Source organism: Musa acuminata, unplaced genomic scaffold, assembly GCF_036884655.1.
Source record: "Musa acuminata AAA Group cultivar baxijiao unplaced genomic scaffold, Cavendish_Baxijiao_AAA HiC_scaffold_1137, whole genome shotgun sequence".
Classification (NCBI taxonomy): domain Eukaryota; kingdom Viridiplantae; phylum Streptophyta; class Magnoliopsida; order Zingiberales; family Musaceae; genus Musa; species Musa acuminata.
In genome coordinates, this window is record NW_027021349.1 from 650,174 (window position 1) to 677,544 (window position 27,371).

Genomic DNA, 27,371 nt, shown 5'->3' on the forward strand with positions numbered 1-27,371 from the left:
AGAGGGAGGATTTCCCTCAATAGAGTAGAGAGATTTCCTCATATAGTTAGGAAAATCTTATCTGCTATCATGCCCCGCAAGATGGTGCTCCTATCAAAGATACCAATCTTGGATCGATGCAATGCAAACAATTATTAGCGAGAGGCTTCGTGAGTGAATCAGCTAATTGATCAGCCGTATGTACATGAGAAACACGAAGTTGACGGCGGACAACCTGATCTCGCACAAAGTGGAAGTCGATAGCAATATGTTTCATGCGGGAGTGGAACACCGGATTAGCGCACAAATAGGTAGCTCTGACATTATCACAATATATTGTAGGTGATGTTGAGTTCCTTGAGCAAATTTGTGATCCAATTGAGTTCTGCAGTGGTAGTGGCGATGACACGGTATTCAGCTTTAATTGTAGACTGTGTAACTATCTTTTGCTTCTTAGAACTCCAATTGATTGGATTAGCGCCAAGAAAGATAATATACCCTGATGTGGATGTTCGATCATCAAAGTTGCTTGTTTAGTCGGCATCAGCAAAGGCATGAAGATGAAGTGGAGAGTGTTTACGAAGAAAGAGACCATAATTGATGGTCCCCTTAAGATATCACAGGATTCGTTTGACTGCAGACCAGTGCATAGTAGACGTCCTATGCATAAACTGTGATAATTTGTTAACTGCAAAGGAGATGTTTGGATAGGTGAGAGCTAAGTACTGTAAGGAGCAAACGACTTGTCGGTATTGAGTGGGCTCCGTACCAGGACTTCCATCAAATAATTTGAGAGAGCCACCAGCAGAGAGAGGAGTTGTAACCGTAGTTGCGTCCTACATGTTTGTTTTTTATAATAAATCTTGAATGTACTTTCTTTGTGAGAGAAAGAGACCAGAAGATGTGAATGTAGCTTCTATGCCCAAAAAGTAGTTCAAGGGTCCTAGATCTTTAAGCGAGAACCGATCTGCCAACTATTTGATGAACGCCTAGATTTCTATAGGATTGTTGTCTATGATAATGATGTCATCCACATATACCAGAATATATATTGTGTCACCACGGTGTTGTCGTAGAAATAACGAGGTATCAGATTTGGAGTTAAGAAAGCTAACTAAAATCAGAAAAGAGCCAAGTTATATGTACCAAGCTCTTGGAGCTTGACGAAGTCCATAAATAGCTTTTCGTAGTTTGCAAACATGCCCTGGATACTAAGGATGAGTGAAACCATAAGGTTATTGCATAAAAATAGCTTCGGTTAGAGTCCCCTATAAAAAGGCATATTAACATCCAATTGTCGTATTTGCCAACCCTTATTGGTGGCCAAACTCAGGATAAGTCGAATTGTAATTGGCTTAACCACGGGACTAAATGTCTCAGTGAAATCAACTCTAGGTCTTTGATGAAACCCTTTGGCGACAAGGCGTGCCTTATATCGGGCAACAAAGCCATTTGGGTTCCGCTTAATTCGAAAGACCCACTTATACCCGATGATGTTTTGTGTATGATGAGAGGGAACTAGATCCCATGTTGAGTTATGGAGGAGGGCATTATATTCCTCACATATGGCGGTACGCCAATGCGGAGATTTTTAGGCTTGAGTGAAGGTGGTGGGTTTAACGGTGGTGGATGAGGAATCCATGATAGCATGTAGGTCAAGGACCTGATGTGGTTTAAAAATACCACTCTTAGAGCATGTGGTCATAGGATGGTTGGAGACTATGGGACCGCGAGGTTGTGTTGTTGGAATAAGCGATTGAGAGTCATTGACACAAGCCGGGTCAAGTGGCGGTACGGTAGTGTCACTTGGCCGAGAATGAGATAAAGATAACGGTTGTGATTCTGAACTAATTACCCCAATATTTTGAGAAGAAATGAGTGGAGAAGGAATGGAGGGAATGAGCAATTGCTGAACTAGAGGAGTGGGATAGTGTGGATCACGAGGGGAGGAACTGGACGATGTTATGGGAGGCTCGTTTGGTTGGATCGGAGGTATACTCTAGTGAGGAATGGTTAATGACATGGTTTGCATGGTAGGATAGGTATGGTGTTGAAAAGGAAAGATAGACTCAACAAAAATAACATAACATGATATAAAAACTTTATGAGTGTGGAGATTATAGCAATGTAAAGCATTATATTCAAGAAAGTAACATATAAAAACGTAATGATTAGATCGTGATGTTAACTTATGAGAGGCATAGGGACGTAACCATGGATAACATAGATAACTGAATACTCTGAGTTTACGAAGGTTTGGAGGTTTGTGAAATAGTGTGTTAAAGGGGGACTGGTATTGTAGGACTAGCATAGGCATTCTATTAATAAGGTAGACGGTAATTTGAAAGGCTATTGTCCAAAAGTTTGAAGGCATGGAGACCTGATGGAGAAGTGTGAGCCTAGTTTCTACTATAAGTTGATGTTTGCGTTCGATGGAGCCAATAAGTTAAGGAGTATGCAGGGGAGACTTGAGGTGTTGGATACCACAAGTTGAGAGATAGGATGTCAGGGCTTGATATTCACCGCCACCATCAGAGTAAACTGTTTTGATTGTAGACTGAAAGTGATTTTTGACCAACTTTCAAAAAGTGGGAAAGATGGTCGAAACGTCAGATTTATGGTGAAGATGATATAATCATGTATACATAGTGAAGTGATCTACAAAATTAACATAAAATATGAATTTATCAAAAGACAAGATTGGGGCAGGGCCCTAAACATCTGTATAAATAATTTCAAATAGTTTAAAGGAGGAAATAGAAGATGAGCCAAAAGGGCTGTCGATGACTTTTATTACTAAGACATGTATCACAATGTGTTATAGAACTATGCGATTTAAAAATAGGAAGAGAGTAACGAGAAAGTAATTTTTACTAAATAAGGGATGAGGGATGACCAAGACGACGATGTCACACATCAACTGGAGCCACAATGGAAGAATGAACAATGGGCTGGGTTATTTGTGGAGCTGACGGCCATTCGTAAATGTTGCCTCTATTCGGGCCCTGGACCAAGGATGCCCCTGTGCTCAAGTCCTTAATAAGAAAGGAATTAGGAAAGAATTCAATTGAAGTATTGTTATGTTTACAAAATCGAGAAACAAAAATGAGGTTGCGTTTAATATGAGGGGCGCATAAAACATCATCAAGTGTAAATGTGGTAGTATCAGAAGTAAGCGTTGTGGAACCAATATGAGTTATAGGAAGTCCTTTACCGTCATCGATGATGATATCTTCATCGCTGCCATAGGTGTTGTGAAGAGACAAATTCTGAAGATCGGTGGTGATGTGATGGGAGGCGCTAGAGTCGACAATTCAGTTGGGCTAGCTAGTCGTCGGAGTAATTAGGAGATTTGCTTGAGGCCAGTGTGACGGAGCAGGAAGGCAGGGTTGAGACCGACAAACTTTAGTTAGTGTGTAGTTTTATCACATAGTTGGCAGACGACCCATCTTTAGTGGATTGGTGGGGTAGGATGCCAAGACGGACGATTATTAGAGTTGTCATTTTGCAAGAAGTTATGATTAGGAGAATAAGGGAGGTTTCGCATGGAATCCGTAGGATCAAGATGTGTATTGGCTAAACCTTTGGAGATGGTCGGAGGGTACCGAGTGCCCTTCCTCTTAGACTTGTGATTGACTTAAACTATGATAGTCACTCCAGGCAGCTTGTTCTCACGCTTCAAATACGTCTCATAATCAATCAACTTATCATAGAGTTCTTTAAATGATACTGGCGTGTCATGTGCCTGAATTGCAGCTGCCAACTCTTTGTAATTGTCTTCAAGACCATTAAGGGTATAGATGATGATCTCTTCATCACATAGGGAATGACCTATCAAAGCCAAATCATCGATGATAACTTTGGTATTTTGTAAATAATCAGTGATAGTACTTTCCTCTTGTTTTGTCACCATTAGCTTGGACAGAAGATTGAGCTTGCGAGTGTGCGAATGATTTGCCAAGGTAGTTTACAATTTAGACCACACTTCGACAGTAGTCCAACATGAGGATATCAATGGAGCGACTGATCCAGCAACTGAACTGGGTTCTCCGGGGATGTTGATTATGGCTGGCGGATAACTAAAGGAGCCGTCAACATAACTGAGCAAGTTGTATCCAAATAAAATATTAGAAAATTGAGCCCGCCAGGATGCATAGTTGCCACCCTTTAATAACTTGAAAAAGATTAGCGTGGCAGCATTGATGGAGATAAGTCCTATAGGAAAAGTACTATGAGTCCCTGCAGAAATAGTAACTGTAATATCAGAAGAAGATAAGGAAGACATCCCAAACATTTTATCTTTTTGTTTTTATTTTTTTTCTCTCTTTTTTTTTTTTTTTGCTTAAGAGTGATCTTTACAGAAAAGGAGGGAGGGAGGAGGCTTGTGAGAAGCAAGAGTATATCGTTGCTATTATGGTTGCTACTACGCCTACGGCTACTACTGCAGCTACGGTTGCTACTGCTGCTCCGAGCCAACTACAACAACGGGTGGAGTTAGCAGATGGCCAAGACCCGCAGCTCGCTCAACGATGCTAGGTCAGGCCCAGCGAGGTTAATGATTTGGGGTTGGGGTTAGTGGTGCAGGGTGGCACGGCAGGGTCGCGAGCGATGCAGATTAGTTGGCCAATTGAGGATGGCGAGGCAGAACAGTCGCGACCCTTCTAGCTCGAGCGAGATGCGAGAACGAGGAGGAGAGGCCGCTGGCCGGGGAGCAATCGCGAGGCTGCGGCGGCTCTGCTTTTGTAGGAAGCAGCAGAGGAAAGGCAGCAGGAAAGAATGCCGCCGACATAGGGAGGAGAGGAGGGAAGTATAGGCCGTGGCGTGGTGGCCCTTGTTCAACTTCGAAGGAGGCTGATGCCACAATCCTAGAGAACGACTGAACTGCCAATTGTTGAGGGAAGGAGCATCCACCGTTCGTTGTGGAAAACGTCGCAGCAATGAAGATGTCGCCATTGTTGCCACCTGATGGCGACACCGAGTGCGGTCACAGGGGGAGCAGCGACGGAGGGGGGGAGTGGCTACGGTGGAATCATGGTTCACGAGGCAGTAGGAGAAGGGGCCGAGATTTGGTGGAGTCCAGTGGAGAAGCTGGTCCACTTCGAGTTGTTTAGAAGTGGCAAGAAGCTTGTTTGCATTGAAACTGTTCTTTCCCTATTTATACAGGTTAAGAGGGAGGATTTCCCTCAATAGAGTAGAGAGATTTCCTCATACAGTTAGGGAAATCTTATCTGCTATCAGGATATTCCTCTCATAATATAGAGAGTGGATGATTCTCTATTAATAGTCAATTGTCTTCATAAGATTAGTTGTCATTCCCGATAATCGATTGTACCAGATTTGGAACTTCCAAACCTATAAGTTCAACGTTAAAGAATGAAATACTCATACAAGACATTCTTAGTGTCTTAAACCTAAGGACCAAACACACAACCAAAACTACGGAATCGTTGTCTGACGTCAGCTATCATTAACCATCTAGCATTCCATATGTAGATCAATCAATAAACTCATTCTCTAATGAGCACATGCATTGTACCTCTAGTGTCCCTATATGAGCGACTATGAGACGAGCGACCATCATCATATGGATGAGTATACAGTGTATCAGTCTGTCCGGTTATCTCAATGTTCCTTTTGAATAACCTATGATTAGGATTATTTAGGGTCTGTATTTAAAAGTGAATCGGTCTCATTATCGTAAACTTATCATGATCCGATTTTCATTACACAGATCAATAGATATCACAATATATGCAACAGACAACAAAAAAAATATTAATAAATAAGTAAAAAGATTATGCAGTATATTACATGTGTCATCACTCGGGTGATTAACTGACAGAGCACCTATAACTAGCAGGACTCATATTTTATCAAGCCGAGTACATATATATTATTTATTGCTCAAATTTCAACATAGACTCAACTGGTGCTCTTATACACTTATGTTCAAGCAAGTTGTTACCCAACACAATTTGATTACCTGATATATGGCTTGAATTCGAAATCAACCAATGTCCACTTTCAGGATCATCTCATGTTGAGGTATCGGAAAGCAAGAAATTTAGATCGAAACTTTGCAAAAACTATACTAGGGTGAACATGCAAGCCCCCCTCTAATGCTAAAGTTAGAAAGGAGTTCAAAAGATTTAGTAAAGTAATCTTAATTAGAATTGAAGAAAAGAGACAGTTGAGAATACACATACGGGGCCTTTTATATTGTGATGAATGATCGATAGATTGAGGTTTTAATAAATATCGAGATGATTATGCATGTTGTTCGATCATCAACGAGTTATGAGATCGATAAAAAATTTAATATTACATATAAAAATGAGAGTGTGTACATATGTATGGTTTTATGTATACTTAAGATTATTTAATTTCATATTAATTTCGATATTTTTATATTAAAAAAATAATTTTAAAATTCTATAAAATTTTAAATTATTTTTAAATTGAATATGTGATCCGACATTTTTAAGCCAATGACTTAAGGTTTGAATCTTATTATTATTATTATTATTATTATTATTATTATTATTATTATTATTGTCTTGGTTCCATCTTGCTAAGTAGGTGATGGTGCATGTCCGGACTCATGGGTTCTTCTGGTGGAAACATACATGAGTTTATCTTTCGATTTAAATCGTGTATGCTCATCCAAAATGAATAAGCTTATATTTTTTATAATAATTATTATTAATTTTGCTTTTGTCCTCGAGAAGAAGCAACTTTGATGACCCTGACGTGTCCATTGAGGCTGAAACGACTTGGACTTGCAAAGTCTTTGCAAGTCTGATTAGAGGAAGAGGAATCAACCAATGTAGCCAATTTTGAAGCGGAAGTGTATGTTGTTCTGATCGATCATTCAATGACTCTATGTCTATGTTGAAAGTCCAAATTTTTACTAAGTACACTCTTGTAGACTCGACATGAGAAACCCATCGTATACTCTTTCGCATAAGTTGGAAAAAGATTGCTATCTCAATCTTTCTCTAGATTCATCGAGAGAAACTTAGGAGCATCCGAAGATTTAGATCTCTAATATAAATATTATTTTTAATTCATAAAAAATTTGAATCGAATTAAAAACTAAAAAAATTCACCAATCATAATATTCTTGAAGTGTAGACCGGATCGGTTAGTCAAAGTTTTCTTAGCCAACGCCGTATAGACAAGAATGTGAAAATAAAATCCATCGAATGCTATGTCGCCTGTCTTATCGCATTAATTTCTTGGTTGATGTTGTGCGTCGTTGCAGCTTAGGCATGTAACGTTTCTCACCGCTCATCTTCTCTGCACCAATCAAATTCCATGAGAACGAACGTAAGATGATGGGAACAAAGTTGGACTCTCACGTTACATGATGCCATGTTGAAAATTTCATCAAGAGATGGTGATTTCTGTCGTCGAGAACAAATGTTACTATTATTGTTGATGAACCTTTACGATGTAGTCGAGGAATCAATATAGTTTGATCAAGTTCCTGATGTGCAGGGTCGCTCATGTGGATGTTCGGATGGTGAGAACGAGCGTCGAGTCGGATGGAGTTTGGGTTCTAGTTCCATCGTTGAGTTCCTATACATAGGTCGAGATCGAGAGGAAGATTTTTCAATTCGATCCATCCGATACTCTAAATCAAAAAGTAATATATATCTATCCATCCGATACACTAAATAAAAAAGAAGGATTTCTTGACATGACTACTGACCGTCACCTCAGGGGTGGTACCATATCAACTTTGAAAATTTTCTAGGAAAAAGTGACTGGCATCGAAAATTTTCTTAGGAGAAGTGATTGGCATCAACAACTAACGTTACTCTCACGTCACGTAATATTATGTTGAAAATTTTCTTAGGAGAGGTGACTGGCATCGAGAAATAACGTTACTCTCACGTCACCTAATACTATGTTGAAAATATTTCTGAAGAGAAGGTGATTAACATCGAGAACTAATGGAAATTGACAATAGAGAAGAACAAGGCAGAGAGTTTAAAATTCAAAATTATATATTCAATATAAAATTTTCAATAGTTCATCTCTCCATCTCAAATTATATATGTAAATTATTACATAAGCTCTTTATTTATATAGGGTAAACTTAAGTTTTTTATTTTAACTATAGTAAAAACTCTTTATCTTACGTATGATTCCTAACCCAAAATCCTATCTAATCATAAAGTTTATTATTATTCCAATCACGTATATACAGCAATCGAGTGAGCTATGACCGTAACGGGGAATGGCTCAATGTCAAAAGAATAATCAAGAAAATAAATAACAGAACATATACTCAAAATAAATTACATAAAATTTATGTGGTCAGGCATTTTTATTCTTCATTATGCAAAAAAAAAAATGTTTTAAGTGTAAGGAATAAAACTATCTCACGAGTCAATCCAAATATATTTGGTATATCATCTCCAATGGAAATTATTTTCTATTTAGAAATGAAACTCCAAAGAGTCTAATTTTCCAAGTAAATTAGGTACCGAAGAAATTTAATTCTAATTAAGAAATAAAAAAGAAATAATTACTATTTTGCACTTTAGTTATTTCAGTCAGTCAACTGTTTCCGAGTCAAAGTGGTGTAATCTCGATCAATTCTATGCATACTTGGCTTCACGTTCATGACCCGCATGATGCTCTGCATCGTATCCACTGGTTCCGGCCGTCTGAACTCTTACATCTTTCGTCACATACGAACTCTCCGATGGTGAAGGTGACTTGTGTGCTCTCAGTCGAAGTCTTCTTTAGAGAACGAGTCGGTGCAATTAATTCCATGCATGATGTAATGGAGCGGAGAAAGTTAGAGCTTGGAATGGAAGAAGTTGTGTGCATCAGTTGGCTTATAAATTTGTGATTTGGCATAGCGTAGCATGCACCTCCACCTTCGTCCTGTTCTTCTGATTGTGGCGGCTAGGAGTAGGTAGAGAGGGAGGGAGATCAAACTGCGCGCCATGGGTTTCCCTTTACGCTTCTTATCATCATTGTTGTTGTGCCTCTTGGCCCTCCTCCTCCACCGGGCCACGGTGACAAGTGGGTGTTTCAGCATGGAGAGGGAAGCACTGTTGGACTTCAAAGCCGGCATCCACGACACTCATAACCGGCTATCTTCTTGGGTAGGCCAAGACTGCTGCGCATGGGCGGGGGTCATCTGTCGCGCCACCACCGGCCACGTCGTCAAGCTGGACCTCCGGAACACGAATACGCTTGATGGGGCATTACGCGGTGAGAGGATGAACTCGTCATTACTTGCTTTATCTCATCTGAGGCACTTGGATCTTAGCTTCAATGATTTCAGCGGAATCCGCATACCGGAGTTCATCGGCTCCTTCAAGAAACTGAGATACCTCAATCTATCTTCTACATATTTCATGGGAGGAATACCTGCTCGGCTGGGGAACCTTTCGAGCCTCTACGTTCTTGATCTAAGCGATGCTTTATACATCGATGATTATGGCAACGGATATCCCGTCGACAACCTCGACTGGCTCTCCCATCTCACGTCCTTGAAGCACCTGGACTTGAGCGGGTTGAACCTAACCGACGTCCCAGATTGGTTCTCGTCGGTGAACATGCTGTCGTCCCTCCAGGTGTTAAACATGTCTTACGGTGGTCTTAATAGCATCCCGGTTTCTGTTGTCCACGTCAACTTCACCTCCTCTCTTACCGTCCTCGATCTCTCCTTCAATAGTTTCAGCTCCACCTTACCCAAATGGTTGGGGAACGTCAGCGGTCTCACCTCCCTTGACCTTTCCTCTAGTGACTTCCGGGGCACCATTCCCGATGCGATCGGAGACCTGAGCTCTTTGACCTTTCTCAATCTAGGAAATAATTTTCTGCTCGAGGGGATAGTGCCAAGATCCATGGCAAATCTCCGCAGGCTAGAAGAATTAGATATGTCGGTCAATCAATTATCAGGAACTTTGACCGGTTGGCTCGAGCAACTCACAAACCTCATCGTTTTGAACCTCAGCTACAACTTATTCAATGGCTCCGTGCCTAAATCCGTCGGAAAGTTCTCTAATCTCACCGGACTTTATCTCGGTGGGAATTCTCTCGGAGGTGTCATTTCAGAAGCTCATTTTGAGAGTCTCACAAAATTGCGAGTGTTGGACTTGTTCGACAACTCCATCACCGTATCTATTGGCCAGAGTTGGGTCCCACCTTTCCAACTCAGAGTTATATATCTAAGCAATTGTCATCTCGGGCCTCAATTCCCCGAGTGGCTACGGTTCCAAACGCAGACCCAAGAATTGACGATGCACGATTGTAAAATTGCAGCAACGATCCCTAATTGGTTTTGGAACTTTTCATCTTCCACCGTCACACTCGTAGACCTCTCCGACAACCGAATAGGAGGAAGGTTGCCATCTTCTTTGTCGTTCGCCAGGTTGGAAGAATTATATTTGGACTCCAACATATTTGAAGGTCCTTTGCCGGCGATGCTGCCGTCTGCACTCGACACTCTATATCTCTCCAATAATTCTTTTACGGGGCAATTGCCGGCATGGCCGCATGTTAGCTTGGCGTTGCTCTCGAACAACATGCTCGATGGTGACATATCTTCATCGATCTGCCGATGGACGTATCTGCGATACCTTGTCCTCTCCGGCAACAATTTATTTGGTGAAATCCCTTATTGTTTGGGGGAGTCATTGCAAGATCTTTCCATATTGAGTCTGGCCAACAATCATTTTTCCGGTGAAATTCCAAACACGATTGGTTTCTTAACAGAGCTCAAACTATTACAACTGAAAAACAACAGTTTTTCAGGTGAGCTTCCTTTGTCATTGCAAAATTGTACAAATCTACAATTTCTTGATCTTGCTCAAAATAATTTTGTCGGAAGTATTCCGCTTTGGATGGGAGAAAATTTATCGCAATTGGCAGTCCTTCGTCTACGTTCAAATATGTTTTCTGGAGACATCCCTTGGCAACTAGCACAACTTGGACGACTTCAAATATTGGATCTTGCGAATAATAATTTCTCGGGTTCCATTCCCCACAACTTTGGTAATTTTAGTACCATGGCATCAACTTCAGACAATGGTACATTTATTTATGACTTGTTCGATATATCTACGAAGGGACAAGATCTTTTTTATATAAAAGATTTAGATCTTTTGAAAAGTCTAGATCTTTCAAACAATAGACTAATCGGAGAGATCCCTGATGGAATCGGAGACCTTGCAGGACTCAAGAACTTTAATTTGTCAAGAAATCATTTAGAAGGAAAAATCCCCTGGCAGATAGGAGGAATGAAATTATTAGAATCCCTTGATCTATCAATAAATGATCTTTCTGGTAGCATTCCTGAGAGCTTATCGGATTTATATTTCTTGAGCTACTTGAATTTATCGTATAATAATCTTTCGGGAAGGATACCAACTGGTCATCAACTCCAAACCCTCAATGATCCTTCTATTTACATGGGCAATGCCGACTTATGTGGACCACCAACTTCCAAAAGTTGTCCCAACAATAAAATAGCTCAAAATAATATACAAGAGTATGAGAAGGAGATTTCCGAGTGGCTGTGGTTCTATATCAGCATGGTACTAGGATTTATGATGGGATTTTGGACCTTTTGTGGTATTCTCTTCCTCAAAGATGCATGGAGGTATGCTTATTTCCGTATGATTGATGATATGTATGATCGGATTTGGGTGCAATGGCAATTAATTCCTCGACGATTGTTTGAACGTTAATCCTAAACTTGTTACTATGGATGATCAAAAAGGCTCTACAGTAGATGGGAATAAGGTATGTCATCACTCTACTTTTTATTTGTATAGTATTTTGGATTCGTAATGTTTGTTGTGATCAATGAAAAAAGAATTTGTATTGTTGATCTAAGGATGGGCTGCTGTATTATCATAACATAACATCATAACATCTTCTTTTTGAGGCTTGCATTATCATAACATCATACAAAAGTAGGCTCATAGTTTTAAAGCAGAGAGATATTAGAAAAAGAAGAAAACATACACCCAAGTCTTCCACATAAAGATATAGTTTAAAAATATGCTATATTGATTTTAAAGGAACAAACACATTGTATTCAAAATGATAGAACAAACATTATAATTTGACTGCGTGTGGATTGGACACTCAGGAAGAGAGGGGTGGCTTTGGCAAGGAAGAAAAGAGGAAAAAAAAAAAAAGAGGTGTGAGATTTAAGGATGTCGTTTTTATATCAAGAGAGTAAGTTTAAAATTTGAAAGATTACATATACCAATCAGAGAGCAAATAGGACTATAGATTAATTAATCTAAAATCATTGAGTATGTTGTGATGTTAGAGAAAACAATAGTCATTATTAGATAAGAAAGAAAAGATTATGATTGATGATCGGATTGGTTTATATTATTTGAATCATTTAAGAAAAGAAGGAGAGTCTTATCACTATATCAGTTATAATAGTCTAGGATTAAGTTAGGTATCCAATGATTTTATCTAACTTACTTTCAAATTTAGTAATACATATTTGTTAATAATTAAGTTATGTGATTTGCAAATGTTAAATTGGCTTTTGAAAATAAGCTTGTTGATATTGCATTTATTTAAAATAATTAAAATATTTTATTATTATTTTGATTGTTATATTGTTGGACATATTTGAAATGATATGTAAAGAGTTATGCATTGCAAGGATATGTCAATATGTTATTTTAAATGATGTTTAATGGTTCAACCAGTTGGTTTTGATTTGGACTTTACAAATTGGGGTTATAAATTGGTTATAAGTTCATAAGTTATTGATAATCTTTGCATTAAAATGAAATCTATCTACTTATGTTTTATTATGGAAATATATTCAAAGATTATGTTGTCTAATGTGCTTATCATACTAAAAGTTAATGTAAAGTTATTTTTGCTCTTTATATAAGTGTATAGTTTTCTAAACTGCAAATATGGTAAGTTTTGTCAATATATGAGTTTTTGTAAGTTGTGGTTGCTTATATCTTTGCTGTTAAAATTTTGCAGATCCTTGGAAGAAATTGAATTTTGTTATACCTCGAGGTAATAAATTATATTATTTATGGTTTAAACTCTTGAGACTTGTGATGTAATAATCCATTGATGAGATGTCTTTGGTGAACTTATATATTACTGATGTTATATGTGGACATTATGGATGTATCTGTTTTGTATTGTGTCAAGTGTAAGGATTCGGATTTCATTTGTATACAAGTTTAGGCCTTGCAATTCTCATATAAAAACTTATGGAACTATGGTTATAATATTATGACATATATTGTGACGATGAATGATTAAGAGAAGGAGAAGATCTTTACAAGACCTCTGCTATCACCTTAGAAACCCTTATTTTCTCTCGTCTTTAGCTTTATGGAATAATAGTAATGATAACATGTATCGCAACCACAAAACGTAACGTAGCTCTATTGGTTAAGCCTTAACCAATGAGAGCTGTATATAGCGCAGCCAATAGCACGGACAGTGTGCTGTGAATCCTTGAAATAAAACCTGGCCATCAGAGTTGAGGGTGAGCAACGTAGAGATTAATACGCGTATCTAACAGTGAAGTAGTCAAAAGTAACAACAGTAGTTGGCAATCGAGGTGTAAGGACTCTCCTCCTATCATACGTACTTCCACCACCTCTCAATCAACTATTCCTATCCTTTCTATTTTATCTCTTCTTCTTATAAATGATATTGCATTCCACGAATGGTAGAAGGAACAGTAGTTGTCTTATCACACTAACTTGATAAGTGCCTCTGAATCATTCTAAGATGTTACTGAACTTTTTCTTCTCAACTCCTCATTCAACAAACTGCTTGTTACTTGACTCATAGTGACAACACCATCTGGCGCAGAATTACTGAGGGAAACCACTAGTGTCTCCCAACTTTCTGGTAATGAACTGAGAAGTAACATTGCCTGCAACTCATCATTAAGAGACATTTTCATAGAGGATAACTGGTTAGTAATACTCTGTATTTCATTCAAATGCTTAGCAATATAAGCACCCTCTCTATATTTTAGGTTCATAAGTTTTCTGATAAAAAAAGCTTTGTTGCCAACTGTTTTTCTTTCATAGAGACTTTCCAACTTTTTTCAAAGAGAATATGCAGAAATTTGAGTAGAAACATGGTGAAAGACACTATTATCAAGCCACTGTCGAATAAACCCAATTGTTTTTTGATCTAACTTGGTACACTATTATCGTGTAGTCGCTTGTCTTATCACACTAACTTGGTAGTGGTCGTTGAATGTTGTGTGTTCCTTGCAGCTTAGTGACGTAGATTAATCAGTGTTGGCCTTTACGATTGACTCGACTGAGATGGCAGCTGATACAGGAATATCACCGCACCATCGAAGAATGACAGTTGGCAGTCACAGAGTAATCGATATGAAACAATCTGACGTGTGTTCAGTGGGGAGAGAGGCCGACCTGGCAGATGACTCACGATTGACTCTGCATCGCTCAGAATCGTATGGATCAACATCGTGCAGCAAAGGTCCGGACAAGATGACTCAGCTATCGGGAACATACGGGTTGGCTGCTTATACGGTTGCGTCCCACAGGACAATGGCGGTATTAATGATCCATGTACCTTCGGCTTCTCATGTGTATAAATGTCGATCGCAGAAAGGAGACCGAACCTTTTACATCACAAAAGAATTTTTTTTTGTTAATTTAAGCATGGAAATGATCGAGTCAAGAATTTTACCTCAACCTGATGCAGTATAGATGGGACCACTTAAGCTTCACTTCGAGGTCGACCATAATGACGTAGCGGGAGCCCGAAAGCTATCCCCCGACACTATCTCGTTGCTAGTCATGGATGCCCTACAAGCTAATCAAATGAGTAATGATACGTGTGACATGACATACTATCTTTTTAATTATATTATTTAATATTTTATCATTTTATATTACTTGTTGCATAAATATATTGTGATGTGTATGGATCTGTGCAATGAAAATCGGATCGTGATGAGATCATGATAATGAGACCGATTCACCTTTAAAAACTTACTCTAAATAATCCTAGTCATATATTACTCGAGAGGATATCGAGATAACTGAACATACTGGTGTGTTGTATACTCATCCATATGATAGAGGTAGCTGGTCTCACAGTTGTTCGTGTGGGACCATAAGAGATACAGGTGATCATTGGAGAATGAGTTCGCTGATTGATCTGCTCACAGAATGTTGGATGATTAATGATGCCTTATTGTCAAACAGTGATTCCGTCATCCTAATAGTGCATTTGGTCTATGAGAAACTAAGGATGTCCTATATAAGTACTCTGATCTTTAATACCAAACCTATAGGTTTAGAAGTTCTAGATCTAGTACAACAGGTTATTTGGAGTGGCAGCCAACCTTACGAGAGCTATTAAGTATCGATAGAGGATCATCTGCTCTCGGTATCATAAGAGGAATATCATGTGTGTTCTTCCTTAGATAAATCCTTGGCCAAGATCGTTCGGATTGAGAGAAAAAGAGTTCTCCGGGAGAATCCAATTAGAGCGAGACTCGAGGAGAAACCATATGGGTCTGACATTACCATACTAGGTATACGGTTTCTGGGATATTAGATGGATAAGTGACTATAGGTATATAGTAACTGAGGACAGATAGGTCCAAAGGATTGGATTCCCCTGTATCGTCTAGGGACTACAGCATAGTAGCCTAGTACGTTCACAGTCGATGAGTCAAGTGAATTATTATGGAGATAATAATTCACTGAGCCAGAAAGAGTTCTAATAGGTATGACTCATAACAAGCTCGATATTGGGCCTAGAGGGTCACACACATATAGTAGGTGTTGCGACGAGGAGAGGTTCGGATATGAGATATCTACTGGAACCCCTATCTTATTAGATATCCAATAAGCCCCTGAATTATTGGATCCCATGGGTGAGATCCAATAAGAGCTAATAAGAGATTATTGGGTAGAGATCCACTAATCTAAGAGGCTTAGGTAATTAGAAAGGAGGGAACTAAAGGCTTGGAGCTTCTTGGTTGCTACCTCCTATTCTCCTCTCCCATTTTCCTCCTCAAATACAGGCGTAGAGATTTGAGGAGCGTCGTCATAGCCCTACTGTGTGGATTACCGCTAGAGGGGATTCAGGTATTCAGGGATATACGATCTCCCTAGGTAATACAACTATCTCACACGTGATTTTCTGTATCGCAGGTTTTGCATACCAATCTTCGCATGATGATGAACACATTTTGAAAAATTTAGGATTTTTATTTTATGTTCTTCCATTGCGTATATGATGTCACCCCTAGATTTCCCTACAATGGTATCAGAGCCAAGTTGTTCGTGCGAAAGATTGGTTTTGAACTGCGTGTGTTGTGTTTTAGAAAAACTTTTGACATCAAAATTTTTGACGCAAAAGACGAGAGAGGGCAGCAACTATTGCTGCCCTCGTAGGTTGAACAATGGCTACTTGCAGCATTGGCCGAGGCCTAGCCACCTGCGTGTAAGTGGTCGGTAACCTACAGTCAGCTGCCTGCGGTCGGTAGCCTGTGGGCCATAGGCAGGCAACCGCATGGGTGACACCTATTGATGTTGTGCCCGTGGGCAGAACTACCCGCAGGGGCGCCCTCCGACGGGGGTAGCACCGCTTGCGGGTGGTTGTAGCGTCGCCTATGGGTGCTGCGCCCACGGGGGCAACATCGCCTGTGGGCTAAACTGCCCATAAGCGCTACACTCGCAGGCAGAAGTGTTCGTAGGCACTACACTCGCGAGCAGAAGTGCTCGTAGGGGCAGCGACACCTGTGGGCGTTGCGCCCACAGGAGTAGCGCCGCCTGCATGGAGAGGCGGTGCCCCGCTCTCCCCCTTGCAATGGTCGTCACCGGTAGGGTGGCGGTGGCTGCAACGCAGCAAAGGGGAGGGTTAGGGTTTTTTAGGTGAAATGATAGTTTTGCCCCTCGAAATTTATGAAATTCTAGATTTTATCTTTTTATCTAAATTATCAAAATACCCTTCATAATTGAGAAAATTTCTTGTATGTCCCTAATTAAAAAAAATTAGTTAATTAAAATATTTAATTAACTATTATTATTATTATTATTATTATCTAGTAGTCCTACATAATGATATTAACATGTGATGTATGATGTGGACGGATAATCATGGATCGTATGATGTGTGTGTACTTGTGATTATTATTATTATTATTGGAGCTTGCGAGCCTCCATTTTATTTCTCGTTTATTGTCGGGCTTATGTGCCTATGATTAAGTTGTAATCACACAAGGAGGCACAACGGGAGCGTGAAAACGATAGCAGGACCCACGAGGCTGAGACGAACGATCGCGATGCATGGAGATGCACCGAGATGCCGACGGAACCGACGAGGATAAGATGGACGATCACAGGGCATAGAGATGCGTCGCTATACACATAGATCTTGATATGAGTGATTAGGCCTTCTGGCTCGAGCATGATCGTATTAGGTTGTGGTCCATGATCATTTGGTGTGATTGCTCGTGTTATGTGTGATTGATTATGCATATATTAGATATGTATATATATTTGCATGAGATGTAGATATATATTAAATATGTATGTGTGTGACTCGTCATATTAGGAGACCAAATAAAAAATTCTCTCTTTATAATATTAAGTCAGTAAATGTGAGATAATTAGATTAACCCACGTGGCCTTCCATCGTTATAGGTATGGACCGATTCCCAACGTAGGTTGAATTGGTCGAGTCAATCAAGGCTCACCTATTTCACAATTCGCTATCTTGCCAACGACATAAAGATGTTACCAGTGACCTGAGGATATGGTGTACTTGGTCGAGTCACTAGATGGCATATTATCGAATCAGACTCATCTTGTAACGATAGTGATGGCTTAACCAAACACCATGGTTGGTCGAGTCACTCGAGACCATGGTATTTCGGAGGCCGACAAAGACGGGAATCACAAGGAGTTGTGATTAGCAAGAGTTGCCTACTTTCACAGGCTCAGCGTAATTGGTTGAGTCACTCGAGGTTACGTTAAGATGTCAATTAGTTCCCGATCCCCACTAGAGATCTGCCGGGGGTCTCCGATTCACATACCAAAGGGAGTTGTGTGATTTATGAGAAAATAATGGGAGTAGATTAAGATAGAAGTCTGGTAGAACCCTTGCAGATTCTAAGCTTGGGGTTGATCTCTTTAAGGGATCGGCCTCCTTGGAACTCTATAGGGGTTCCTTCCTCCAAGTTGCTGCTCAAAGGCTGCAAAAAAGATTCATCTATTGCTTATCAAAAGAGGATGAATACATGACTATTTATAGGGTTTCTAAACCCTAACTCCTAATAGCACTCCTACTCAAGACTCCTATTTCTTTACAACTCCTAATACTTCTCTAAGAAATAACCTCCTAACCCTAGTCGACCTCTTTACCTCTTTAATAGGGGTCGGCTAAGTAGGTTAACATGAATGCTCCTCTCTATTAGGACTCTCTTAGCTAGAGTCCTAACAGACTCTCTCTCTTCAAATCAGCTTTATCCTCGAGGCTAAGATTCCATAAACTTAAGGAACCTAGTCTTCAGCTCCTTGTATGATTCTCATGTGGCGTCTTCAAGTGGTAAATTATTCCAATGCACTAGTACTTCAGTAGAGAGACGTCAGCGATGCATCATGATCCTGCGATCGAGGATGGCTTGTGGTTGGGCTTGAATAACTCCATCCTCAATGGTGTTGAGCAGGGGGCGACTCTTGTTCTCCCAACTTGGGCTTCAAGCATGACACGTGGAAGATAGGGTGAATTTTGGCATCTTCATGCAATTTAAGTATGTACTCCACGGCTCCAATACGCTCTGTGATATGATAGGGCCCATAAAAACGTAGGGATAGCTTTGTAGAGATGTCAGTCCACATTGAGTCCGGTATAGGTAATGGTTGTAGCTTCCCTGGACTTGCCATTGTTTTACCCTTATATTGTTGACATACATCACATTATGCCATATATTCAGCAATAATTTTTTTTCATCCCTCTCCAATAAAAATTTTGCTTCACTCTTTTGTAGGTTCTTAGGAATCCGGAGTGCCCTGCTAAAGGAGTGGAGTGCATTTCATGCAGGATGATTTTGATGCAAGGGAAGTCAAGTATAAGCACAATGTGACCTTTGTAACGTAGATCCCTCGAATCCCAAGTGTAGTGGGCTATTACACTTGGATCCTCCAATTTTTTTATGATATTGTTGATCTTTGGATCCTTCTTTCATTCTTCCCTAATGTCCTTGAGGAAGCTAGTGGTAGGAAGGGAGATGGCTGAAACCTTAGCTTGCTCAGGTAGCCGTGAGAGTGCATCTACAATAACGTTTTCTTTCCCCTTTTTATAAATAATTTCATAATCAAATCCAAGAAGTTTGGTTACCCATTTTTGCTACTCAGGGATTGATATATTTTGCTCTAAAAAGTACTTAAGGCTTATATGGTCGGTTTTAATTTGAAATCATCGACCGATCAAGTAGGGTCTCCACCTCGTTACTGCGTGTACAATGGCGAGCATCTCCTTATCGTATATTGACATATTTTGATGGGAGGGAGATAATGCCTTTATGGTGTATGTGAGTGGTCAACCATCTTGCATGAGAACAGCTCCAATAATGACTCCAGATGTGTCGGCTTTAATGATGAAGGGTCGATTGAAATTTGGTAGCGCTAGCATTGGCGTCATTGTCATGGCTGCCTTAAGTTTATCGAAGGCAGCGGAGGCTTTGTTCGACCATTGGAAGACATCTTTTTTTAGTAGAGAAGTGAGGGGTGTGCTGATCTTCCCATAGTCCTTAACAAATTTTTCGTAGTAGCCCGTTATCCAAGGAACCCGCATAGTAATTTCACATTTGTAGGTTTCGGCCAGCCTTGCATTGCTTCAATTTTTGTTACGTCTACCGCCACTCCTTCTGATATTATGTGCCCAAGGTACTTTATTTTTTGCTAGAGAAAACTGCACTTTGGTTGCTTAACAAAAAGTGTATTCTCCTGAAGGATCATCAAACCAACCTATAAATGCTGAAAGTGAGTCTCAAGAGAAGGGTTGTAGATGAGAATATCATAAAAAAATACCAGCATAAATTTACGAAGAAAGCTATGAAAAATATCATTCATGAGACTTTGGAAGGTTGAAGGAGCATTAGTGAGTCCAAAAGGTATTACCAAGAATTCATAATGGCCGTTATGTGTGCAAAATGCAGTTTTTGGAATGTCGTCTTCACATACCTGAATTTGGTGGTAATTGGATCGGAGGTCCAACTTCGTGAAGACTCGAGCTCCTTTTAACTCATCAAGAAGTTCATCCACCATTGGTATTAGGTACTTATCCTTGACAGTGATGCCATTTAAAGCTTGGTAGTCGATGCACATCCGTCAAGTTCCGTCCTTCTTGCGTACAAGTAGCACCGGTGAGGAATAGGGGCTGCAACTTGGCCGAACCACCCTTGTTTCAAGCATCTCCTTTATGATCTTTTCAATTTCATCCTTCTAGAGGTGAGGATATCGGTACGACTGAGTGTTCACTGGTGGTTTGCCCGGAAGGATTAGAATATAATGGTCATGTTGCCGCGTAGGAGGAAGACCGTGCGGCTCAACAAAAATGTCGACAAATTCAGCAAGCAATTGGGTGATATTTTGATCTTCAATTTCTATTTTCTTCCCCTCTAGTTACTACTGGAGGTGCATCAAAAAACTACTATTTATCTTGTGTAAAACTTTCTCCATTCGTTGAGTCGAAATGGTGGTTACATTACTTCCGCGCTTTCTTCGTAGGATGATCTGTTTGCTTTTGTAATAGAATTTCATAATTAATTTGGAGAAGTTCCAAGAGACATCACCTAGCGTCGTCAGCCATTCTATGCTAAGCATGGCCTCATAGTCATCAATTAGTAGGAGGAAGAAGTCGATTATAATATATTGGTCTTACAATAATAGTTTCACCTGCGGACATCTTTGGTCGCACTTTAGGATTCTTCCGTTGGCGACCTTTACATTGAACTTGCTGCAACCTTCGATGTCGAGTACCTATAGTATCATAAGAGGAATATCCAGTGTATTATTGCTTAGATAAATCCTTAGCCAAGGTCATTCGGACTGAGAGAGAAAGAGTTCTCCGGGAGAATCTAATTAGAGCGAGACTCGAGGAGAAACCATCTGGGCCTGACAGCACCATGCCTGGTATATGATTTCTAGGATATTAGATGGATAAGGGACTATAGGTACACGATAACTGATGATAGATAGGTCCAAAGAATTAGATTCTCCTATATCACTTGGGGACTACGACGTAGTGGCCTAGTATGTCCGCAATCGATAAGTCAAATGAATTATTATGGAAATAATAATTTACTGAGCCAGAAAGAGTTATGATAGGTATGACTCATTGCCAGCTCGATATTGGGCCTAGAGGGTCATACACATATGATAGATGTTGCGAAGAGTAGAGGTTCAGATATGGGATATCCACTAGAGCCCCTATCTTATTGGATATCCAATAAGCCCATGAATTATTAGATCTAATGGATGAGATCCAATAAGAGCTAATAAGATATTATTGGGTAGAGGCCCACTAATCTAAGAGGCTTAAGTAATTGGATGGAGATCTAGTACCCAATAGGGCAGGATCCATTAGGGTTAACTTGGGGCCTCTATAAATAGGAGGGGACTAAAGGCCCATAGGCTAGGTCTTCTTGGTTGTCACCTCCTATTCTCCTCTCTCATTCTCCTCCTCAGATAGTAGGTGTGGATCACCGCTAGAGAGGAGGATGCTTAACCTCCTTCATCCTCTCCTACAGATCTATAGGGATTCAGGGATATATGATCTCCCTTTATAACACAACTATCTTACACGTGGATCTCTATATCATGGGTTTTACGCACCAATCTTCGTACAATGATGAACACTTTTTGAAAAATTTAGGATTTTTATTTTATGTTCTTCCACTGCACATGTGATGTTGCCCCTAGATTTCCCTACACTCGCTTTCCCGTCTTCCTCGCCCCAAGGACCCATATGGACGCCCTCACTCGTTCGGATAAGACCATGCTATATTGGCTCTCGGGACATGACATAAAAGTTTATAATATTTTTGACGTTAGAAGGAGGGTCGAATGTCACAAGAGCATCCATTGATGAATCCACTCAATGAGTGCTCTAGCAAAGAGGCTCTGCCCATGCACAACGCAGTTGTGACTGGTGAACCAGCACCTTGACGAGGTATAGTAGGAGTTTCAACAGTCAAAGTGTGAGGATAATGACCACACCTCGGGCAGCTCCCCCTTTGTCCAAGATATTCAGGAGGAGCTGCTCTCAACTAACTTTTATCTCCTAAGCAGGAAGCTTTTGATGGCAGTTCTGACCCAAGAGAGCACATGGCAACCTTCCAAGCTCAGATGGCATTGTACGATATGTCGGACGCTCTAATATGCCATGCATTCCTGACCAGACTAAGGGGGGCAGCTTGGGAATGGTATAGTCACTTAAAGCACCTCTTAGTGTTGTCCTTTGCCTAGTTAGCGAAGGAATTCGAGCTTCACTTTTTTGCGAACATGCACCCAAAACCCTCAGTAGCAATGCGACTTAGCCTAAAGTAGAAGGAGGATGAGCCCCTCTCCCATTTTGTCACTCGATTCGCTAGTGAGATTCGGGGAGTTCCTGATGCTCACCCCTCACTAGTCATCCAAGCTTTCAGGATGGACCTAAAGCCCTCTCAATTCTTCTGGTCATTGGTCGAAAGGCCACCAACGACCATTCCCGAGGCTTTCCAAAGGGCCAACCAGTATGTGGTAGCCAAGGTGATGATTTTGAGCCACCGAGAAGAATCGCATAAAATGCCTTGTTAGGAGCCACCCTGAGTCCAATCCTATGACTCACCTCGAGGAAGGCCCAACTGACCTGAGCCGTCGAATATGAGATCTGGCCCCCCTCCCCTTAACATGACAAGAATAAAAATCTTCCAAATGATCCGGGAGAAGGGGTATCTGAAAGGCTTTTTGGTAGATAGGAGGAAGATATGTCTTTGCTCTACCTTTATTTATATGGTGATAGTGTCATGAGTACTATCGACTAATGAGTCAGCACGGTTAGTCCACTACCGAAGGTGCAGGCTTATCCAGGTGCCTTTTCCTAGCTGACGTGGGAGACTTGGTAAGGTGAGATTGAATAAGCTGCTCGGTCGAAAGCCATTCGTGAGGACCCAGTTTAGGATGGCCAAGTAGCCGGACTGAGATCTTCCTAGTTGCAAGGTCCCTCCCTTGGGGCTAGGTCGTCTGGGTGTCTTCAAGCGACCGACGATCCTATTGTTAAATCTCGGATTTTGATGATGAAACCAATTGATAGTATTTATCTTATTTGTGTTTTGAGTAATGCAGGAAGCTTCGATCAGGGAGAGACAATTAAGACAGGAAGAATCATATTAGGCCAGAGTTAAACATGTCAGAAGATTAGATGTCAAGCCAGAGGATCGGTCGACATAAGGCCTTAGGCCATGGGATCGGGCATCGGGCCAAGAAGAGCAAAAATTACGCCAAGGAAATCAGGGTTGTAGAGGTCAACTGGCCGATTGGGCAATAGGCCGCAAGAGAGTACGATGCGCCGAAAAATCGGACGAGGCGTCAATGAATCAATGACATGCCAGACAACATTTGATTAGCTTTGTAATAATTATTTAGATCGAAGTAGGTTTTAGGTGTAATTGGATTGGAATTGGGCTAACTCAATTATGAGCCAATTGGGCCTAAGTTTAGGCTATGTTGGGCCAAGTGAAAGACCCAAATAGTGACCCAAACTAGTGAAAACGTCGGTGACATAGTCTCTGAGACTATGTTAGGCAGTGGTACCGCTAGTTTGGGCGGTGGTACCGCCCAGTGGCAAGGTGTCAAGCGGTGGTACCGCAAGACAGGGTGGTAGTACCGCCTAGTGTTAGTGCTGCAAGCGATGGTATCGCCCAACATAGGCGGTGGTACCTCCAGTATCCCAAGTTTGAATCCACTTGAGGCATATAAATATCCCTCTCATCTTTGGTTAATATACACAAGCACAAAAGGCTTAAAAGTGGGAAAATACTGTAGCAATCACTTGAGAGATCCCCTCCTCTAGTTTTAAGTTTAGAATTCTATTTAGGGAGGAGTGAGTGCTTGTAAAAGGTTGTCTCCTAAACTTATGAAAAGGAGAAGAGAGGTGTAAAAGGGTAGTTGATCTTTGCCTGTTGAAAGAAGATCATTAGTGGATGCCGGTGGCCTCGACGGAAGAGGAATCGATGGAGTGAATATAGGTCACGACGACCGAACCACTATAAAAATCTAATTTGCATTTACTTCTTGCTACTTTTATTGCAAACTGAATTCTTACTTTCACTAAGCTTTCGTACGCTTTCAAGTTAAGCATTTTTTGTATCGATTTTCATCGAACGAACATATTTTAAAAGCTGACGTTTTTATCCGCTGCACTAATTCACACCCCCCCCTCTTAGTGTTAACTTGATCCTAATAGTTTGTATTAGAGCCACGTTTTTTGTTTTTCTCATTTGGTTTAACACCCAAGAAAAATAGCTCTTTTCGGTTTTCAAGAGGGTCACTCTATCATTCGTCTTCCCATGTTCAATAGGACAGACTACACATATTGGAAAACTCGAATGAGAGTTTTCTTACTTTCATTGAATCTCGATTTATGGAATATAATCAAATTTGGTTTTCAAAAGTCTTCTCTTCTAATGAACGATTGGAATGTGTTGGAGAAGAAGACTTTCTCTTTAAATGCAAAGGCTATGAATGCCTTATTTTATGCTTTAGATAAAAATGAGTTCAATCAAGTGTTTATTTATGAAACGGCTTTTGATATTTGGTACACACTCGAAATCACACACGAAGGCATAAGTAGGGTAAAAGATTCTAAAGTTAAACTTTTGATGCATAATTTTGAGTTATTTTGTATGAAGCCAAGTGAAACCATTGGAGACATGTATACCCATTTTACGGATGCCGTCAATGGTTTAAAAGCACTTGGTAAAAGTTTTTCGAATCTTGAACTTGTTAATAAAGTTTTACGATATCTTTCTAAAAAGTAGGATTCGAAAGTAATGGCAATATAAGAATCAAAAGACTTGAATCTTTTTCTAATTAAAGAACTTATCGGGTCTTTGATGACCTATGAAATGACTTGTATTGAATTTGAGAACTACCTTCCAAAGAACATGAAGGATTTGGCACTTTGAACAATAGGATACTACTTGAGTGATGACTCAAGTGATGATGATGATGATGACCTTGAACTCCCCATAATAAAGCTTAAAAAATTCTTAAAACAAGAATCAAATAACAAAAATGAACCTAAAAAGAAGAAAACACTCAATGTGGCTTGGGACGAATCAAGTTCATCCGAAGATGAAGAACAAACCAACAATGGCGAGATGGCAAACTACGCTTTAATGACTTTCGACGATAAGGTAACCAAAACCTCTTTGCTTTATTTTGAATTTACTTGATGCATTTCATGAGTTATTTTTAAATTAGTTTAAAAAAATTATATGTAAATTATTTAAAAAAATGGGAATCATGCTTATCCTTCTAGTAATTTTGAAAATGATCATGAAAATTACATGTTTTATGATAAAGGAATAAAATGTTAGACCTAAATCTAATGCTTAAGATAAATCCTATGTATGTTTTAAAGAAGAAATAATGTGTATCTTGATGATTTCCGTATTGTTTTAGATTCAAGATGGTTTATGTTTAATGAAACCATACTTGATGATGTAATAATGTAATGATGATTTGAAGCATTAATGATTTGAAATCATGTTTAATGAGCTTATATTTCGAAATTATGTGTAATGATGTAAGACGTTAAAATTTTTGATACCATGCTTGATGATTTTATGCTATGCATGAGAATTTGAAGTAATAATGATTTTTTTATTATACTATTGATCTTTGTTGTGATGAACTTTGTTTTTAAATGATGATGTATATTTTTATTTGGCATATTTGGTATAAAGACAAAAGAATGTTTGCATGAAATAAAAAGAGAATACATTTTTCTTGAAAACTTCTCAATCCCTATCTTATCGAGTTTTCAAAAAGAGATTGATGAATCTATTTGTATTAATCTCTTGGACTATGAAAAAAAATTTGATGATTTGATTATTTAAATCTAAATGAGATTTTTCTAATTGAATCATGAACTTTCTCTTGAGATATCTTCTATTTTATGTGAATCAAGATCTCTTCTTTGTTCTTCTATGTTTCTTCTTACCATTTACTAAAGAGGAGATTTTCTATATAAATCATAAGATTTCTTATGCATAAATTGAAATCTTTTTCTCATATGTTTCTTTTTATAATTTACTAAAGAGAATATCTTTTTTGGAATTCATGACTTAAAATTTCTTTTGAAGATCTTTTACTATTTAATCTTCTAATATTTTCTTTTGATTATTTATGAGAAGATTTGTCAAAATGAATTATGTCTTTTGGTATTCATATGATCTTTGATATTATCTTTCATGACATGATGTGTAATTCCTTTATATTTATGGTTGTAAACCTTAGGTTATAAGTAGAGCATTGATCTAAAAAATTGTACCATTGTATTCTTCCACTCTACTTCTTCCTTATTTACAATGATAAAGGGGGAGAAAATAAATGATGAATATTTGGTATCATGATCAAAATGTTGATTTAATGTATGAAGTGATATATGCTTAAAAATTTTAATGTCTTATCATCATGAATGCTTGAGTATCATATATGATATGCCCATAGAGATGATTGATTTATTATTGGTATCATGCATAAAGTAAGGATGAAATATAAGGTTTTGAAATTGTATATGTTCTAATTTGAAACTATAGATGCACAAACATATTGAATTAAGAATGATATTTTATCTTTGTCATGATTTAAAGATTGAAGTAAAGGGAAAAGAATTACAACATTGTATTCTTCCCTTTTTTTTTACAATGACAAAGGGGGAGAAAAATTGCTAGCTTATACATTTCAAGGAGAAAAACTTGCTGTGAAACAAAAGTTCTATCTTGCACATCTCAAGAGAGGCAATACTCATGATGCATGAACATATCAAATTATTGCTAGCTTGCATGTTGTAAAATGATGTAAAATTTTGCTAGCTTGCACTTTACCAAGGAAGCAAAAAATTACACTTCTCAAAAGAGAAGAAAGAAAATTACTAGCTTGATGATAAAACTTGATATTATGTTTATAATGTAATGATTTGAAATTATATATCAAAAACTTGATAGTTGTACCTCTCCTTTTTTTTTATGACAAAGGGGGAGAAGTTATGATGACAATCATACATAGAATGATGTATTGAAATTTTGATTATGTATGATTTTATAATGACATGTTGCTTGGATTCATGATTAAATTTGCTTTGACTTG

General features: G+C 39.2%; 1 protein-coding gene across 1 annotated transcript in view; it reads left to right on the top strand.

The window, feature by feature from the left end:
* Positions 1 to 8,942: 8,942 nt before the first annotated feature.
* Positions 8,943 to 27,371, top strand: part of LOC135670969 (receptor-like protein EIX2) — a 37,237-nt gene continuing 18,808 nt past the window's right edge. The window contains exon 1 of the mRNA XM_065178775.1: positions 8,943 to 10,761. Coding sequence (XP_065034847.1) covers positions 8,943 to 10,761 — 1,819 coding nt within the window. The remainder of the gene's footprint in view (positions 10,762 to 27,371) is intronic.